Below are 20,561 nucleotides of genomic sequence, written 5' to 3'. Positions count from 1 at the left end.
GGACTTTCATACGAAGAAAGACTGGATCAACTAGGCTTATACTCACTGGAATTTAGAAGATTGAGGGGGGATCTTATTGAAACATATAAAGTTCTGAAGGGATTGGACAGACTAGATGCAGGAAGATTGTTTCCGATGTTGGGGAAGTCCAGAACAAGGGGTCACAGTTTAAGGATAAAGGGGAAGCCGCTTAGGACCGAGATGAGGAAAAACTTCTTCACACAGAGAGTAGTGAATCTGTGGAATTCTCTGCCACAGGAAACAGTTGAGGCCAATTCATTGGCTATATTTAAGAGGAAGATAGATATGGCCCTTGCGGCTAAAGGGATCAGGGGGTATGGAGAGAAAGCAGGTACAGGGTTCTGAGTTGGATGATCAGCCATGATCATACTGAATGGCGGTGCAAGCTCGAAGGGCCGAATGGCCTACTCCTGCACCTATTTTCTATGTTTCTATGTCTCTCTGGTGCTTCCCATCCCCTTCTGCTTTTTCCAACCATGATTCCCCTCTTCCTGCCTCCTGCCCACTGCCAGTCCACATTACAGACTAGTATCAGAATCAGATTTATTATCACTCACATCATGAAATTAGTCTGGCAGCAGCAAAGTGCAACACACATAATTACTACAGTACAGTGCAAAAGTCTAGGTGTGTATATATGTGTGCCTAAGACTTTTGCACAGTATTGTACATGCAGCAAATAAAGCAAACTAAATATATATCTCCCTGAAATTTAATGCTAAATAGCCATTGAGTAATTACTCATGTTCATTGCTCAGACACCTGTACTATAAAAAAGATCTTACAGGAAGGAAACAGAATTAAAAGCAACTCAGTGTACACCGTACCTGCCGTGCAACTACTTGCTGCAGTGCGTTTTGGCACTTGGTATATGTGTGGTCCCTCATGATCACCATGATGACGGGCATCAACTTGTCCACCAGGGCCAATGGTCCGTGCTTCAGCTCTCCAGCTAGGATGCCTTCTGAATGCATGTACGTGATCTCTTTGATTTTCTGTGGAAATAATTTTAGACACAATTAATATAAATTTTGCACAGCTCCTGAGGAAAAGCAACATGCTCTACAAAGAGCCTGATGGCCTGCTTCCGTTCTGTAACAATTCTATTTTATTCAGAAATCAATGTGTTCACCTACCTCATATACCTCCAACTTGCATTCCTTCATTTGGTTTTAAATCATAGTTTGTTTATAGACTTGTTTGTCTATGGTAAATCCACCTCTTTTATTCAATTGGAGATCCTCTTCAGAATTAACTGAAGCAAACAACACATTATTGTACCTGCAAGAGGACCACAACCTTGTCGTGATTTGGAAGCTCGCGTGCCTCAAAGACCTGGAGAGTTACATTGACTGGGTTACATTGAGTCAGGGCTTTATGCTTGGTAGGATTATCCAAGCCAAATTGGTCAAAGGGAAGAGGCCAGGCTAAGAGTGGTCCATTGATCCTCCAGGTTCAACTCAGGGCTAACAACCCTGACTGGGTCAAAAAAAATTGTTACAAAACAGTAAGAATCTTTATCTATGTGCAATAGTATGGACAGACAGAGATGGAGAACCTTCATTGCTGCCTTAAGTGCCAGCAATGTAATGAGCAGCAGGTAACAATATATATCCATATGGAACTGTTGGATCACTGGATGAAATCCTCTCCAATAAACTTTGTTTTAAACATAATCTCTCCTGTAATTCTCTCGTCTGTTGGATACTCCTCAGTGAAATGGCCCCTCACCAAAAATCTCACTGGAGGATATCCCTGCACTGACTAACAATGGACAGATTAATTTCCTTATCATCTGAGCAACCTCAGGATAGACAGATTTTCTTTCAGTAAGACATCTGAAGATCTGATGGCAGGAACATCACTTTATCTGACACTGCCTCAAAGAAAATAATCGCATTACAGCTTCCTCAACACAAAATTTTTCCTCCTTTAGGGTCCAGGCAATAAATTTTGAAGGATACAACTGAGTTTTTAAATTTGAAAGGATGTATTTTCTTGATAGATCCTTTTCTTAAGGCTCACGCCCCTTCACAATGTGACCCAGACTTTGGAAAATTAGAAATGATGCACAATTGCATTATTTAGTACAGAGTGAGCAGCAAACATTGAGAGCTGATGTGTATCAACCAAACTCCTCATAAGCCAAGTTTCATGCAATTCCCACTCTTGCAAGGAGGCAGTATCTCAGAAAGAAAGCTCATATTTAGGGGAAATTTTAGAGGTAGGATCCTATTTCTAGTCAAATTGACCTTATCCTTTTTAGAGGATTTGCAGATTAAATATTTGGCCATGTAGAGATATGACTTTAAAATTTTGCATTCTGAACACAATACTCAGGGTTCAAATTCTTCACTTCCTTCACACATGGCTCCAATTGATTTCCTCTGCACGCTCAGTCAGAATTCATGACCTCTGGTGCCACGATAATGATTCCTTTCAGATGGTGCTTTGTCTAATTAATGGCAGCAGAGGCTGCTGAAGTGGAATCACATAGAAGAGAAGGAGCAAATAGGTTAATTATCATCTCTGAAACTCACTGCGGAAGTAAAATTTTGTTTTTAATTTTACCCACTTAGTTTCTGAAGAACAGCCTATGAGGCAGAATTGCAGTTTTGTAAATAGTCATTTTCATCACCCAAGGGAATTAAAATGCCTTCAGCTGTCTGGCTCTGAAAGAAAACCTTTGCTGCCAGAGCAGTTTTAAGATGTATTTATCTGACATTAAATTCATTTAATTGCAGATTCAGAGTAACAGCTTTTGATGAAGCTGTCTAAAATATTACCATTTATTTCCAAGTAGTAATTTTATTTTTTGCTTATAGCTTTATCTCCTCGCTGAACAGAATGGTTTTCTTGGATGCAATTCACATCTAGACCTCCTGTGCCATATGCAGAGTGGTCAGTGGGATACTCAAGATAAACAACTGGGCTTCACATCCACCACCCAAAGGGAAGTATCAACTGGGAGCTGAAGTACCAGCATACTGACTGATTCAGCACACAGTAATTAGGCACATTAATGTGTATTTTAACAAACACAAGTTGAACTGACAAATAAAATAATAAAAAAACAATAAAATGCAAGGTTGATTAGGTCCCATATTCCTCTATGGTGAGGACCTTAAACTTGGCAGGGTGGAATAATTCACTGACACTGATATTCACAAAATTACAGAAATCGAAAAGAACCAGATTCAGGCCATTAATTTCTTATTAAATTCCTGTGGACAAAACTGCCATTATGGGCGCCATGATTGCAAGCTTTCTTTCCTAAATAAAGTTCAAGCTATCGTGAAAGGAATGGAATTAGCCAAGGGGTGCAGACACACAAATAGCCTCTGGAAGATTTTCTGCCCAAGAAAGATCTCCAACCACACCCTACTTCAGTGTTACCAAGAGGACACGGTCACAATCATCATAAGGAAACATTGGAGAGGGATTAGGCATGTGATGAGAAGAAAGGCCAACTCCACTGTCAAGACAGCACCTCATTGGACCCCTGAAGGATGGAAGAAACAAAGGAGACCAAAGACAACTTGGCACCCTGCCATAGAGGCAGAAATAATTACCCTGAACCAAACCTGGGGCACAATAGAGAAGATGGCTAAGGACAGATAGAGATGGAAGGTCTTCGCTGCTGCCCTAAATAACAGGCATTTGATGATAATGATGCTGAGAAGCAAATGCTTTGGCATCTATCCAAAAGTGTCAAACTCTGCTATGGCTTTAATTCTTAGTCAAATATTTTGCAATATTTTATGCATTTTTTGTATAAACTCTGCTACTTTGCATGAGACTTTGTGCAGATAGGTCAATTGTTTCAGTTCAGCCTACAGTTCAGTCGCATTTTGGATCTTACAACTTCACAACTAATATTGTTTAATATTTTCTTTCCAAGAGTTAAGCAAATGAACTGTGTGCATGACATAAAGCTTCTCATTGGTGTTTGTTGGTCCTCTTTTTTTTAAAAATGGATTCTTTCAGGTCTCTTGGTCTGTGGCTGCCTGTGAGGAGAGGCATCTCAAGGCTGTATAATTTATACGTACATTGATATTAAATGTAATTTAAACTTTTGAACCATATACATTGTACAAAACCAAATAGTACTAAAATTTGAGTTTGTGAAATGAGACTGGAGCACAAATGATTAATGAAAACTTGGAGACCAAAAAACAAAATCCAACCATTTCAACGGGCCATCACAATGATACAGCAAAGGTACAGAGGTATAATGGTTAAGCTACTGGACTGGAAGCCACATTCCTTGACTGATCCAGAGAGGTGTTTCTGAATCGTAGCACGGCAACTAAAAAAAATCTGTACTTATGAAACTGGTTTCAGTAGCAGTAAAAGAACTGTCATAAAGACATCTGGTTCATCAGTCTCCTCAATACAAGAAAATCCAGCCTATATATGACTGCAGATATAATAATGCACCCCTCACTGCATCCTTCTTTCAAAGGACAAAGCTGGTAATGTCCACATTTAAGTGAATGAATAATATTTTAAATAGATGCAGCTTAAAACAGATGCCTCTTCCAACACTTTTAACTCTAAGAGCTACAGCAGAACAATACAGCGCGGGTGGACAATTATGCCTGTGCTTGCCCTTTGGAAATGCTCAGAGGTTGATCGATAATTCACCTGTTAACAAACAATATTGAAGACACAATATTGTTATTTCTACTGAATCTAAATTTCCATGTCAGGTCCAAGTGTGCAGTACCTCTTGTTCAAACCCCCAAAACGGACTGCAACAAAATTTAAAAACATGATACTTAGCAGCAAGAAATGTATAATAAGATTTTTTCAAAAATATGCTGGGCTTAACTTTACTGAAAAAAAATGGTAAACTCATGGCATCACTAAAAAAAAACAATTTCAGACCCTTGTTATTTATTTGCACTTGCCACGTGGACTGAGATTTTCCATTACAATTACTTGTTGTTCAGCATTATTTTCTTTCTCCCCAAATTGCGCTGGCTTTTATTCCGCTTATGTGAAGCCAGAGAACATCAATCAAGATGACTTTCAATGAATCATCTTCATTTACACATCTGTGAATGTCAGTGAAAGATGTGACCTAATTCTTACAAAATCCACTTCAGTCGTAGCTTTTTCAGGCCAAAACATCTTCTCAATGCATCTTTCCTGTAAACACCAGAAAATTAAAGCAAGCTGAATTGCTCGTTTTAAAATGAATGTGTTGTTAGATTGCTTCATTCCTACCCATGAAATTGGACATCTTTGATACACACAAAATCATAGGAACAGGCCTTTTGAACCATAATCTCTGAATCAGCTCCTCAGTGATATAGATTATCTTTACTCAGAGACTGTCTACAGCTCTGGAGTCCCTCCAGTTTCCAATATTTATCTCATTCCATTTCATATTAGCTTCAACTGCTTTTCTCAGTAGCACCAGCAACAAACTTGTAACTCACTGCATAAAAATTTTCATTTCTTCTTCTTTATCTTTTGTCAATTAAGTTAAACCCGTACCCAAGTTACACTCTCCTGACGGACATTTCCCTACTTATTTCAACAAAAAAATGGAACTATTAAATTCTTCCTCATCCTTCTGCACTTCTTGAGCCCCTCCATGTAAATACTTTCTCATTTCTATCCTTCAAATAGATCTCTTCTGCAGTTTTCAAAGGGTGTTGCCTTCCTTTCTAAAAGAGTAATGCCCAGATCTGCACACAAAGCCCGTAACTTACGTTATTCCAGTGGTCCTGTAGAGAACCACCAGCGAGATGCTCTTTATGCCCCTGATTTCCATGTCAGTGTGGAAGCCAGAAATGAGCTGAATGACAGCTGCTGCACGTATAGCCCCTTACCCAGCTGCAGGGCACAGCACCCTGCCAATATGCTTGAGCAGAGTCTGACGCCCTACATGCCTGTTGTCTGTAACATGGCCCTATTCTTTTCTTTTACTTTATTTTATTTCAAGATACAACACAGTTACAGTCTCTTAGACCCAACATACCACCCGATAATAACCAAGTGACGAATTAACCCACTAACCTGTATGTTTTTGGAATATGGGAGGAAACCAGCGCACCCAGAGGAATCCCACGCAGTCACGGGGAGAAAATACAAACTCCTTACAGCTAGCGGTGGAAATCGAACCCAGGTCACTGGCGCTGTAACGCGATGCGCTAACTGCTATGGTACCCCCGTGAATGGAGCCATTCAGTGTGCCTGAATAAGATCAATTGAGTGGCTAGTTTGTGTTCCTAATATTTTTTATCCTTTATGTTTTTAATAAATGCAGAACACTTGTATGTGTTTATCATTTGTTTAAATAGACTTTGAGCACTTCCAGTCTGAGGATTTGTGAACAGTCTGCAAAGAATTTGCAAACGAGTCTGCGAATCTCTGCGAACTCACTGGAGAAGTCAAAGAACGAATGCCTAGAGTCCAAGTCAAAGTCCGCTAGAGGCTGAAGACATCTTGTACTGGGGTTCAGGGGACTGTGCACGTGCACGGGTAGGAGGAAGGAACGGGGGTTCTTTTATTGCGTGTTCTGTGTCATTCTGCCGAGCATTCTGGTCATGTTATGCTAGTGCCGGAATAAGCGGCAACATTTAAGGTTTGCATCCAGCACACCTTCGGGTGCATTGGTCGTAAACGCAAACAAAGCATTTCACTGTGTTTCAGAAAATGTGATAAATAAATCTGAATCTTGATCAGCAGCAACAATTAAAATTTGTTAAAAAAAAGTCCTTGATGAACATTTAAAAGGTCACAAGTCAGGGCCATGGGCCATAATTGAGATTATGCGGACAGTGGGCGAATCAGCCCTCTTGTGCTTTTTGATCTCGTCACTTGAGATTCAGTTTCATGCAACCCTGCCACTTTGATCTGGCCCACGCCTTCATTAACCAGGTCCAACACTTGCCTTTGTTGAATCTTGCCCCTCTTGACATAGGATATCCAGTTTGTGGGGGTTTAGCAAGGGTTAATCGGGGTGTGCTTAGGGTTTGTGGGGCTGAAGCCAGGGTTAATCTGGAAGTGCCTAGGGTTTGTGGCCTGCAGACAGCACACTCTGTGACTCAGCCAATGATGTGCTGTCTGGATCATAACTGGACGTCCTGGGCAGCAAAGAGCAGCTGCCGGAATTAGTGGAGAGTGAGCCAGATCTAACAAAATAGGAACCAACAATCCAGATGAGCTACTTCCTGGCAACTAACAACATTTGCCATATACCTCTGCTCACACAATGCCCCCAAACAGTAAAGGATCCTCCCTTCTACCTTATACCACTTTGAAAGATGTGGACATATGCTGGAGGATTTTCAGTCCCCAAAATTATCAATGTAATTCCAGAAATAAATATCTCTGTTTACAAGCTTAACAGAACAGCAAAGTCTTTCCATGCAAAAAAACATAATATATTCTCTCTTGTCTAAAGCTAGCCAAAACATACAGTATACAAAGTTTGACTGCATCTTTATATGGAGCATTTTGTCCCTAAAGTTGCATTTATTGTTGACACAACCACCACCCATATCTCACCTGCAATCCTTGTTCTGATTATTGACAAGCACAGGACAAATGGTTAGGTATGTGATATCCAATCTAAATCCTGGAGAATGCATCTATTTATTTACATTTAGAGATACAGCTCAGTAGCAAGCCTTCCTAACCCAACAGGCCCACACTACCCAATTACACGCGTGACCAATTAACCTACTATGCTGAAAGCCTTTGGAATGTAGGAAATTGGAGCACTTGGAGGAAAACCAGTGCAGACCCAGGACAAAGACTAACTGACTGGCACAGAGTGAGAATAAAGGGGCCCTTTTCTTTTTTTGCCACTGGTGACTAGTGGTGACCCGAGGGGTTGGCGATGGGTGTGCTACTTTTCACGCTATATGTTAATCACCTGGATGATAAATTGACGAATTACTGGCCGAGTTTGAGGACAAAACAAAGATAGGTGAAGGGGCAGACAGTGTTGACAAAGTAAGGAGTCTACAGGATTTGACCAGAGCGGCAGATGGAATACAGTGTAGCGAAGTGTATGGTTATGCACTTTGGTGGTAAAAATAAAGGCACATTTTATAAATGAGTACATTTATAAATTGGGGATGCAAAAGGACTTGGGAGTCCTAGTGCATGATATCCTAAAGGTTAACTTACAGGTTGAGTCAGTAGTAAGGAAGGCAAATGCAATGTTAGAGGAATAGAATATAAAAGCAAGGATGTAGTGCCAAGGCTTTATAAAGCATTGGTTAGACAGCTCTTAGAGTATTGTGAGCTGTTTTGAGCCCTTTATCTGAGAAAGTATGTGCTGGTATTGGAGCGGTCCCAGAGACGGTTCATGAGTATGAACCCAGGAATGAAAAGGGTCGATGTATGAGGAGCTTCAGACCTGTAGTTATTGGAGTTTGGAAGAATGAGGTCCAAATTTGGGAGAATAGGGCTTACTGAAACCTATGAAATACTGAAAGGCACAGATAGAGTGGAGGTGGAGAGGATGTTTCCAATAGTGGGGTTGCTTAGGACATCCTCAGAAGAATGTCTCCTCGAACAGAGATAAGGAGGAAGTCATTTTGCCAGAGGTTGATGAATCTGTAGAATTCATTGTCACAGGCAGCTGTGGGGCATGTTATTAGGATGATAGGTTCTTGATTAGTAAGGTTACGAGGAGACGGCAGGAAAATGGGGTCGAGGAATAATAAATCAGCCATGATGGGATGGTGGAGCAAACTTGATGGGCCAAATGGCCTAATTCTGCTCCTAGGTACAAATTCCTCACAGAAACAACAGAATTGAACTCAAGTTGTTGGCTTGGTAATAGTGTTACAATCCATCACTATATTGTTTCATCTATATTGGAGTTGTTTACCTAGTGCTTTTTTTTATACCATACTTTGTAAAAGGCCATATGGTCCCTCGCGTTTATGCTAGCTTTCTGACTAACCTCATTCCCCCATTAACCTCTTTATAATTTACTTTCTTTCAAATGGCCATCAATACCATGCTGCTCCACCTACATCCGGGGTAATTTACAGCAGCTAATTAACCTACATCTTTGTGATGTGATTGGAAATTGGAGCATTCAGGAAAAAGCCTAAGAGTCACAAGGACAGCATATGAACACACAGACAGTTTCAGATGTCAGGACTGAATCCAGGTCACTGGAATTGTAATAGAGAAGCGAGCAAGTGTACCACCCACGGAGAGAACACGACAGCCAATGGAGAGTGTGACGGGGGGGGGGGGGGAGAGAGGGAGAGGGAGTGTGACGGGAGGGGGGAGAGAGGGAGAGTGTGACTGGGGGGGAGAGAGGGAGAGTGTGACTGGGGGGGAGAGAGGGAGAGTGTGACTGGGGGGGAGAGAGGGAGAGTGTGACTGGGGGGGGAGAGAGGGAGAGTGTGACTGGGGGGGAGAGAGGGAGAGTGTGACTGGGGGGGAGAGAGGGAGAGTGTGACAGGGGGGAGAGGGAGAGTGTGACTGGGGGGGGAGAGAGGGAGAGTGTGACTGGGGGGGAGAGAGGGAGAGTGTGACTGGGGGGGAGAGAGGGAGAGTGTGACTGGGGGGGAGAGAGGGAGAGTGTGACTGGGGGGGAGAGAGGGAGAGTGTGACTGGGGGGGAGAGAGGGAGAGTGTGACTGGGGGGGAGAGAGGGAGAGTGTGACTGGGGGGGAGAGAGGGAGAGTGTGACTGGGGGGGAGAGAGGGAGAGTGTGACTGGGGGGGAGAGAGGGAGAGTGTGACTGGGGGGGAGAGAGGGAGAGTGTGACTGGGGGGGAGAGAGGGAGAGTGTGACTGGGGGGGAGAGAGGGAGAGTGTGACTGGGGGGGAGAGAGGGAGAGTGTGACTGGGGGGGAGAGAGGGAGAGTGTGACTGGGGGGGAGAGGGAGAGTGAGACTGGGGGGGAGAGAGGGAGAGTGTGACTGGGGGGGAGAGAGGGAGAGTGTGACTGGGGGGGAGAGAGGGAGAGTGTGACTGGGGGGGAGAGAGGGAGAGTGTGACTGGGGGGGAGAGGGAGAGTGAGACGGGGAGAGGGAGAGTGAGACGGGGAGAGGGAGAGTGAGACGGGGAGAGGGAGAGTGAGACGGGGAGAGGGAGAGTGAGACGGGGAGAGGGAGAGTGACAGAGAGGGAGAGTGACAGAGAGGGAGAGTGACAGAGAGGGAGAGTGACAGAGAGGGAGAGTGACAGAGAGGGAGAGTGACAGAGAGGGAGAGTGACAGAGAGGGAGAGTGACAGAGAGGGAGAGTGACAGAGAGGGAGAGTGACAGAGAGGGAGAGTGACAGAGAGAGAGAGTGACAGAGAGAGAGTGACAGAGAGAGAGTGACAGAGAGAGAGAGACAGAGAGAGAGAGAGAGACAGAGACAGAAAGAGAGAGAGAGACAGAAAGAGAGAGAGAGATTTGTCATATGTACAACGAAACAGAGTGAAATGCATAGTTTGTGTCAAATCCAATCAGCAAGGCTTGTTCTGGGCAGTGCACAAATGGTACCACACTTCTGATGCCAATATAGTATGCCCACAACTCACAATCCTGAACTGGACATCTTACAATGTGGGGAGAGGGAAGAACCCAGAAAAACCTACGTGGTCACAGTGAGGACATGCAAACTTCTTACAGACAGCAGTGGGAGTTGAACCTGGGTTACCAGCACTGTAAAGCATTACAGTAACTGTTCCACTATTGGGCCCTCCACACTATGCTGTTACACAGCACAATGTCACCGGCCTGATAACCAGAAATGGATGGTGTGGGACTTAGTTGAAGAAAAGCTTATTATTTTGGACAATCGGTAGTTATACATACTAGTTTCTTCCTGCAATCTATTAAAACCCAAACATCATGAGGTAGTGTATTTTTTCTTGCTTTTCGCCTGACTACTTAAATCTTCATGGTGCAGCACAGAGGGCCGCATGCTCCAGTGAGTGTTCATGGGCTGCCTGTTTCCACCATTGAGCGCTGTATGTTATTTGCTCAGTAATTATTGTCCATATAAGTTCTCCTGTAAACCTGGAGAGTCAGTTTTTACTTCAAGTGCTGACACTGCCTTCCTTGTTGTGAGATCTGTTTCTGCCTCAACATGGACACACAGTTCTCAAACAATGCAGTCATTGTAAGTGCTTGTGTATTTGATTACAACTTCCACAACCAGCACCCTGCCAGAGATCTGCTCCCCTAACCCAGACTGGAATAGAACCAACTGAGGGAGGAGGGGTAGGGAAGCTTCAGAAAGCACATAACTTGCACTGCAAACCATCTACATTGAAGGAAAAGTCACTAGCTGCAAGGACTTTTCCCTTACAATGAATAAATGTACATTAATTTGTGAATAAACTTCCACCAGTCAGAGAAACATCTTTCTTTCCCAATGTGAGCTCTGCTTAAAGTTGGCCTGGAAGCAATTCTCAGATGCTGTGTACCATCAAAAGTTTTGATAAAAAGTTAACACGTCCCAACTCCCCGGAATATCACCTCATCAGTTAACATACTGAGGACAATCTCATCTGCCATTTAAAATTGATTATCATTTACAAAGGAACATAGAACAATACAGCACATTACAGGCCCTTCAGCCCACACTGTTGTGCCGACCCTTAAACCCTGACTTCCATATAACCCCCCACCTTAAATTCCTCCATATAGGAAATGCATAGTTTTTTGAAATAGCAAATATAAAAGAGGAAGGGTAAGATAAATATAATAGAGTAGGAGAATACTTATACCAAATACATATCTGCATTGGTTCAGGTGCATGGGCCACATAATCTGCACATTCTTTTATGCAGGGGTTCCCAATCTTTTTATGCCATTAAGCAAAGGGTCTCGATATCCCATGTTTGCACCCCTGCTTTAATGTCTATCATATTATCCGGACTATTTTTCATTTTAGCTTTCTTCTGTCACCAAACTGCTTATAATAATACACACAAAATGTTTCAACAAGTCTGGCTGCATCGACAGAGAGGAATAAATAGTCAACGTTCTGTGCCAAGCCAACTCCTGCAGTATCTCTTGTGGTTATAACAATACAGGACCGGACAGTGACATTTTTATGTTACAGTACAGTAAGACAATAAAGTTGAATGTAAAACTTGGTACTTTTGCGCACACTAGTTATATACTGGAACAGCGAAAGTTTTGAGGTTTATTGGCTATTTACTGAAGCCAAAAAGACATCAAGCTAAAAAGAATTCTGCTCATTTACAAAAGGATATTTGTTATTTCTAAAAGATAATTTCTAGACATACTATGAAATTATTTGAACTCAATCCTTCTAGATTGGTCAGAATACACATCTCCAAATGTGCATGATTGTGAGCAGACTGGTTCTTAGCCAGTCGGGTTGTCTGCCTTCTCTATGCATTTGTCCACCATTAAAAACTTGAGAATGAGAGCACCATAAAACATGAACATCTGCTAAAATTATAACAAGAGCAAAACAAAATTAAGAGATGCTTTAGAGATGGTACATTGAGATGTCTGCTCTAGAACTTTAGGGTTACGAAGCTAATTAGTCTGCTTAGAGACCAACTCACCAAAGCTCCTTCAAGGCAAGTGGCATAGTGATAACCACGGCCCATGATGAGAACAGATTTCTGTTGGTACAGTTCTCTTGCCAGTTCCTGTATCTCCTCGTCCAGAGTCAGAACCTCCTTAATAAGATCTAAAAGGTGGAAAGGGAGAATGTTCAAAAGGATATTAAAAATAAGAGACCTGATTGAGACCTATCGAATGGTGAAAAGTCGTGATAGAGTGGATGAGGAGAGGATGTTTTCTGTGGTGGGAGAGTTTATGACCAGAGGACACATCTCAGAATAGAGGGGTGTCCTTTTAGAACAGAGATGAGGAAGAATTTCCTCAGCCAGAGTGGTGAATCTGTGGAATTTGCTTTTTAAAAAAACACACCAAGCGCTTGTGATTCGCACAGCAGCATTTGCAGTGACTGATTTCAGATATTCAAAACAAAGAATGTAAAGGAGCAAGATGCAGTCACAGGATATTTGTGTGCATTTAGAACTTAAGATACCCATCTAAATTTCTCAACTTAACCAAGAGACTGTGGTAATCTGCACTCTTACTGTAGTTGGGAAAAATCAATTCACCACAGGAAATCTGTCTAATTATTTTATCTCATTTAAATATTTAAAACAGAGGGATCCTGAGCTGCCTGGAGAATCAGGATGCAGAGTTCACAATTTCAGACTAAAGGGACGGCCATTTAGGACTGAGAGGAAGAGAAATGTAATTTAAAGAGGATGGTGAAGCTTCCAGTACAATCAATATTGAGGACAGCAGACTCTAGACTCAAAGGAATCAATGGATATGGGAGTAAAGTTGGCGAAGTGGAGTTGATGGATAAGCGTACCATGAAAGGTGCAACACACTCGAGGATAGGCTATTTCTCCGATTTTCAATATTTATATTTTTTCACACAGGACATACCAAAGTTCCCAGATCATGCACAACAAGCTTGTGCTATGTTGACAACTGCAGGGTCTACTGCAATTGACAACTACAATCTACCATGTAACTGCCATGCAGATGCAGGGAGACTGACAGAAGTTTGTTTATTTTTGGCATCGTCACTTCTGATGCATGGGTCTTCTGCATCAGGGTTATACTATATGTTGAAACCTTTTACAAATTCTACTGGTAGCACAGAGATTAGCACAACACTTTACAGTACAGGCGACCCAGGTTTAACTCATGTTGCAGCCCGTGACCACGTGGGTTTCCTGTTTTTGATATAGTCCAAAGACGTACCAGTTGGTAAGTTAATTAGTCATTGTAAATTGTCTTGTGACTAGGCTACGATTAAATCAAGGGATTTGGTGGGCAGCGTGGCTCAAAGGGTTGGAAGGGCCTATTCCACAATATATCCCAGTAAATAAAAATGAAAAGTATTTGGGATACAAATTAAATGCACACAAACCCCAGAAGTGACCCCAGCATTGACGTGGAAAGTCAAATAATGGCAAAAAGAGATGAAAGTAAAAATAAAACCTTGCTGTTAAGGTGAGTTACTTGCTTGTTGGTATTTGCCAAATTTTTTTCAAACACAATTACACAACTTCAAAACAAGCCTCTACTTAACTTTAATTGGTGAATGTTCCCCTTATTTACCTGGCAGTGCCTTCAGACCTCGAATAATTTCCTTTCTCCTCTCCTGCATTGAAATTCTGTCTTCACACATCAGAAGTGCAAACATCACCAGTGAGATAAATTGGCTGGTATAAGCCTGGGTGATAACAGTACACAGTTTAAATTATTGCTGGTTAGATTCAAATATACAAGAATAGAAGACCAAAAGATATAGGAGAATTAGGCCATTTGGCCCATCAATAATGTTGGTAATTTGAGGAGACCAAACTGCTAAGCTCCACTTCATGTTAATAACACTAAGAGCACAAACTCCTTCTAAGGTATAATCTGAAACTTGATTATTAATTGGTAATATGAAAGGAAGCCAGTTTTTGGATGCCACGGCAACTGGATCATTTTGTAAACTTACTGCTAAAGTTGTATTCGCTGCTGAAGAAAACTTTACATTAAAAATCACAGACAGTCATCAAAGCACAGGGAACCAATAATCAAAATGGAGGATTAATAGCCCAAGGGCACAAAGGAGATTCACTGCAATTTTTGTGTAAATTGCTATACTAATTTTTAACAGAAGCAAAGGAACTGCTTATGGACATCACAGAAATCAAAAGAGATTAATAAAAGAGATTTGAACAGCCTTGTTCTTTGTTTTAGAAAAAAAGTCAAAATTAAAGACAATCTTTGTAAGATACTGTACCATACTTCACTGCCCTGCTCTAGTTAGAATAGAAAGCCTTGGCATTGGCTATCTTAATCAGAGTTTCAATTTAAAAGTAATACACAAGTAAAACTAGTGCCACTACCAAGGCTTAACTTCAGCCATGGAGGCGAATGGAATTGCTCCATTCTCTGAACACGCATCTTTAATTCCTGCTCTCTAGGCCAATTTGAAAGCAGCGAGTGACACGTACCAGATTTACATTCCAGACAAAAGTATCAGGGCAAATGATTGTTGGCAGACTGAAGTTAATATAGAAATACAGTGGAAAAAAAACTTGGAAATAAACCCCACCCCTCTCCCGACAGACTCCAGCTGTTTTCCAGAATCATCCTTGGAGGTGAAGAACAGTGACGAGTGGATTTGGAGAGAAAAATGTGGCTAACTGACAAAATCCACTGCCTTCTAAACAGAAGCAGACTTTTAGCAGAAGTGCATTATCGATTTTAGTGAAAGATGATATAAATGGTCCTTCTATTGCCCATAGAAGGGTGTTAGTATAGAAATCATGCCAGAATATCCAGAACACACCCGCAACTGTACAATTTTATGAAAATTTATTAATTCACGATTATTCAGTGTTGAAGTTAATGACATCACTTGAAAATGAGACCCATTAAAACTGCTGTGTTGATCAGTGGTCAGAGGGAAAAGAAGTATTCATCATGCATATCAGTCAGTCCTTGTGAACATCGCACTCAACCTTCCTGGGTTAACACAAACTGCTTTCTGTCCTGATATGTGGTTGTGCAAGGCCACAAAGATAGCAGGAACGTAAAAGAAGTGAAGGGTTTTTTTTAAAGCTGCAGTTTAGCAAGCTACAATTCACTTTCTGGACTTGGCGAATTTGGACTGATAGGACTACAGAGACACCTTTAGAAAGCAATGAGAATAAACTGTGATGAAACATTTAGGAAAATATCTAGCTTGGCTCGCTAAGCTCATAGATAAAGAATTTATTTGGGCAAGGGAGATCAAGGGCCCTGTCAGAGAGCTGCAGAAAACACCAATTTTTGCAGAGTGGATGAGTGAGAGGATGGATGTTGAGCATATGCAAGCTAGTGAATGCAGATGTGAAGCATATTAGCTGAAGGTCAAAGGAGTAAAAAGACTTTCTCACTTCTTTCTCACAGGGAAAGAACTAACCAAGTTGCATACAATTCAATTTGAAAATACACTCACCCAGAACAAAATTGTCCACTTATAAATGCTTAAACAAAGGAGAATATTAATTCTTTAACACTTGCCTTTGTGCTGGCAACCCCAATCTCAGGTCCGGCATTGATATGGACACCACAATCTGTCTCACGAGAGATAGAGCTACCAACTGTGTTTGTAATACCCACAGTCAGAGCACCCCGCTCCTTACAGTACCTCAGTGCCATCAAAGTGTCAGCTGTTTCCCCTGAAAACAAACAGATAAATCAAGAATCTTTCCCCACAGAAAGCTAACAGCTTATGCCACATTCAGTGGTACAAAGAGAAAAATACCACCTTTGCTGGAAGTGCAAAATAAAAACACCTTACAGAGAGCAGAAACAGCATATGTGGAGAAAGAAACAGTTAATATTTCAGTTTAAAGACTTCCCATCAGAACTGGAAGTAGTGACGTTGGAAACCAGTTTCAGGATGCATGCAAAGAAAGTAAGAGCAAATTTATGATGGGATGGAAGGCAGGAGAAATTAATCACAAGTGCAAAAGAAAATTTGGGAACTAAGGTCAGTATGATGCAAACTTAAGATAATTAGTTGAAATCACAAGATGTACAGTGAATACTGGGACCCAGAAATAAGTGCCAAGAATGTTAACTATCCAAAGTCAAAGTTGTCTGAAAACTTGTTAAGAGGTATAGGTACTCTATCGCAAGTTTGTGTTCAGTTTAGTTGGAGCATGACAGAGATGACAAAGAAAGAATTAAAGTGATAGACTTGGCAATTCAAGAGGACAGATTCTAATCTTATGCATTTCAGGGACACACTAAACAATTCTAGCTCTTATTCAACAGGTAGTATCACGTTGACTTTTTAGCCTAATGCAAGATAAATTTGCTTGAACGGAGTATAATCAACAGGTTGGGAGTAATCCCCAAGGACAAATCTGAAGCTGGAGCCCGTAAGACAGTCCGACGTTGCCTTCAACCTCGCTCTGGCAACTCCTGCAACTGGTGCCAAGCTGTATCGGCCCTTGCCCTTCCCTTGGACAACATCGGTGGCGTGGAGAGGAGACTTGCTGCATGGGTAACAGCCAGTCTTCCTTACCACCTTGCCCAGGTCTGCGCCTTGGAGAAGACTTTCCAGGTGCAAATTCATGGTCTTGTGAGACTAACGGTTGCCAATCAACAGGACATTAATAGGAATTAAATTTATAATTTGGTCTGATGCATATTGGCTTGTTCTTGCTTACATTTTGATGTTAAAGAGGTCTAATTAATGTAATTTAAAGGCCTGAAAATTTAGATAAATGAGATACAGTGTGCATTTCTTCCAACAAAATACCAGAAAGTACAATTTTTGATCAGGGTAACATTAAAAAGTACAGACAATGCTAGTCAATATGGTGCAACTAGCCACTACTGAAACTCTTAGTATCTGTTTCAGGCACTAAGTGGATGAAGTCGATATACTGTGTTCTATTTGAAATGCAAAACAACCTCAGTGAGCTTAAGAGGACACTCCTGTAAGTCAATTGCTACTTGATACATAATTGGTTTTAAGTTTTCCTGTGTGCCATTGGAAATCAGACATCAGCTCAGTTACTCTATGAAGATTAAAGCCTTGAGAAAAATATGAGTAGAGGCTTAAAAAGAAATATATTACAGGTGCACATTACTCCTCATACAATTCAAAATCACATATTTCTGTCTTAATTAGAGAACCTTCTCCAATTATTAACTATTCAAACAACTCTTCAATGACTTACAAATCTAACGAGGTAGATCTTATTTATCTATCCATTCTAAGGGAAATTTCCATCTCTTATCATTGTAGGACATCACAATTCAGAATGAAAATAAAGCATGCTGAGAAAAGGTACAGGCATTAATCCAAATTTCAGCTTTACACGCTTCAAATTAATTTGGCAGTGCGGATTTTCTAACTTTTACACAATTTACATTTATATAGAGCTTCAAAAATACTGAGCAAAAATATTCTTGAGTGAAGAAATTTATGGTTAGAATATTACATAATGTACATCTTAATGAAGTACCTGATTGGCTGAGAAAGAAACAGACGTCATCTCTGAAGACAGGAGTGTTTCGGTCCAGGAAGTCACTAGCAAGCTCAACCATGACAGGCAGTTCTGTAAGTTCTTCCAGCACCTGTCGAGTCTTAAAACAGAAAAAACAAAGTAAACATTCAAGTTTCAGTACTAAATTAACACTTCCTTTGTTGCTCTGGGAGCAGGATAGGGCAAAAGTGTGATTCTAAGAATTTAGATAAACAAATCCAAAATTCTGCCCAATTCCCTCGGTCTATATAAGCACAAAAGAAAACAAGATCTACATTAAAAAATTCTCAACATTTCACGCTGTTTCCTTAGAAAAATAAAGATTAAGAGTGACATAACAGTAAGCTTTAATATAATGACATGCTTTACTAACATAGATATGGTAAAGATATATTTTTACTTGTCACAAAGTCAGAGTCATTTAGCTTACAAACAGGCTTTTCAACCGAACTAGTCCAAGGCAATCACCAGCTACACATTTACGTTAATCCAGCATTAATCCACTTCATACTCTCCCCATATTTCCATGAGCTCCTCCCATTCTGTTGCTTGTCTGCACACAAGGGACAAATTATAGTGGTCATCAACCTCAGTATCATAGGGATGGGAGTGAAAATAGGAGCACCAGTCGGAAACCCACGTGGCCACAGGGCGATGTGCAAACAGCAACAAGCAATGCCCGAGGTTATAATAAACGTAGCTTTCTGGAACTACGCGGTAACATATCTCCTAGATATGCCTTTGTGCTGCCCACAATTGTCCTTTTTTTAAAAAGCTATTTACTTTTTGTCTTCATCAAAGCACAGACATCATTATCATATTGTGAGGGCATTTGCTAAAGTGGAGGTACAAGAGCTCAGGACTTGCACCATCAGGTTCAAGAAGAGTTACTACCCCACAATCATCAGGCTCTTGAACAAAGGGGATAACTACATTCACCTGCCCATCTATTGAAATGTTCCCACGACCAATGATCTTGCTTTAAGGACTCTTTATGTTGTTATCTGATGTTGTCATTATTTATTACCATTTATTTATATTTGCACAATTTGTTGTCTTCTGTATTTTAGTTGACCTTTCATTGATCCTGTTAGAGTTACTATTCTACAGGTTTGCTGTGTATGCCCACAGGAAAATGAATCCCAGGGTAATATACTGTGACATACAATTTACCTTTCTCTAAACTTTTTCCCATCATGCTTTTATGCAGTGAGTTCCAGACTGTAACCACCCTCAGATCCACTCTAACCTATTTAATCCTCACCTTAAACCATGTCCTCTGACTTTAGATAGCACTATAGGCAGAAGCTCTTCATTATGTACCCCATCTATGCCACTTGTAATGTTATATACTCAGTCAGGTCCCTTCTTAGCCTCTTCCACTCAAAAGTAAACAAACCCAGCCTCTCTTTATAACTGAAAACTTCTACCATGTGCAACATCCTAGTCAAGTCTGCTCTGCATCCTCTCCAATGCATTAATGCTTCATTGCTGGTTTGGTTATTTTGTATGACATCTCTGTTAAGTAGCCTGTCAACAACCACTTGCTGAATGATTTGTGACATCAGGGTGTCGTCTGGTAAATGCTGGCTTGATCACCAGGAGAATCTATCACTAAATGTAGTGATGTTTCAGAGCTCTTGGCCAACATTAGTTTGTTTTGTGGATTGGTAGACACTAACCAACTATCCTACAGTTTAAAAGCAAATTTATTTTTCAGCATCTTAAACATGAAAAAACATTTCAAGATGCTTCATATCGGCATCATTAAACAAAATCTGACATTAAAGTATATAAAGACATTAGCACAGATGGTCAAAAGGTTGTTTTAGAAATATCTTAAGAAAAAGTATGTGCAGCATTAAGCCTTAGAGATGGCAAACATCCGACATAATATTCAGTGAACAATATCTCGACAAAAAATTAAGGGAAAGGCCAAAGGTTAAAGTGCAAGGCACGTCCAATATTTGAAGAACACTTTACAACATATCTAGACAGCACACCACAAACCATAAAACTACAGAATCCTGTGTCTTGGTAGAAGGCAGTAAAAACAGCACAGCACAATCAGGAACCATTATTTCTCCACAGTTTATAATTCTTGCTGGGATATTAGGTCACCACCAAGCATTGACGACCAATAAAAGTCATCAACTAGTTTTTGTAGAACAACTCATTGGATCCTGCACGATTCAACATTTGTGTTTTTTTTTAACCAATTTGCTAATTTTACATCAGAAGTTTATACAAATGTTCCATTACAGACTCCTAATGATACAAAGAGGATTATATTATTAACTTAGGTATTATCAAAGCCCTTTACCTTTTCACCTATAGCCTCCCAGTTTCTCACTTCACACCTCCCCCACCCACCTGGCTTCACCTATCATTTTCTAGCTTGTACACTCCTTCTGCTCCCCCACGTTTTTCTGGCTGCTTTCCCCTTCCTTTCCAGTCCTGATGAAAGGTCTTGGCCTGAAATGTCGACTGTTTATTCCCTTCC

At 41.0% G+C, this 20,561-nt stretch overlaps 1 protein-coding gene across 2 annotated transcripts in view; it reads right to left on the bottom strand.

Moving 5' to 3' along the window:
• LOC132391805 (glutamine--fructose-6-phosphate aminotransferase [isomerizing] 1) overlaps positions 1-20,561 on the bottom strand; it is a 94,232-nt gene that overhangs the window by 10,555 nt on the left and 63,116 nt on the right. For both annotated transcript variants that reach the window (XM_059965443.1, XM_059965452.1), the window contains 5 exons: positions 18,038-18,158; positions 16,077-16,234; positions 14,133-14,247; positions 12,545-12,672; positions 849-1,016 (listed from right to left, as the gene is read on the bottom strand). In XM_059965443.1, the coding sequence (XP_059821426.1) occupies positions 849-1,016; positions 12,545-12,672; positions 14,133-14,247; positions 16,077-16,234; positions 18,038-18,158 (690 nt within the window). The remainder of the gene's footprint in view (positions 1-848; positions 1,017-12,544; positions 12,673-14,132; positions 14,248-16,076; positions 16,235-18,037; positions 18,159-20,561) is intronic.

Source organism: Hypanus sabinus, chromosome 1 (genome assembly GCF_030144855.1).
Source record: "Hypanus sabinus isolate sHypSab1 chromosome 1, sHypSab1.hap1, whole genome shotgun sequence".
Lineage (NCBI taxonomy): Eukaryota > Metazoa > Chordata > Chondrichthyes > Myliobatiformes > Dasyatidae > Hypanus > Hypanus sabinus.
The sequence above is the reverse complement of the archived record's forward strand: the minus strand, read 5'-3'. Positions and strand labels throughout refer to the sequence as shown.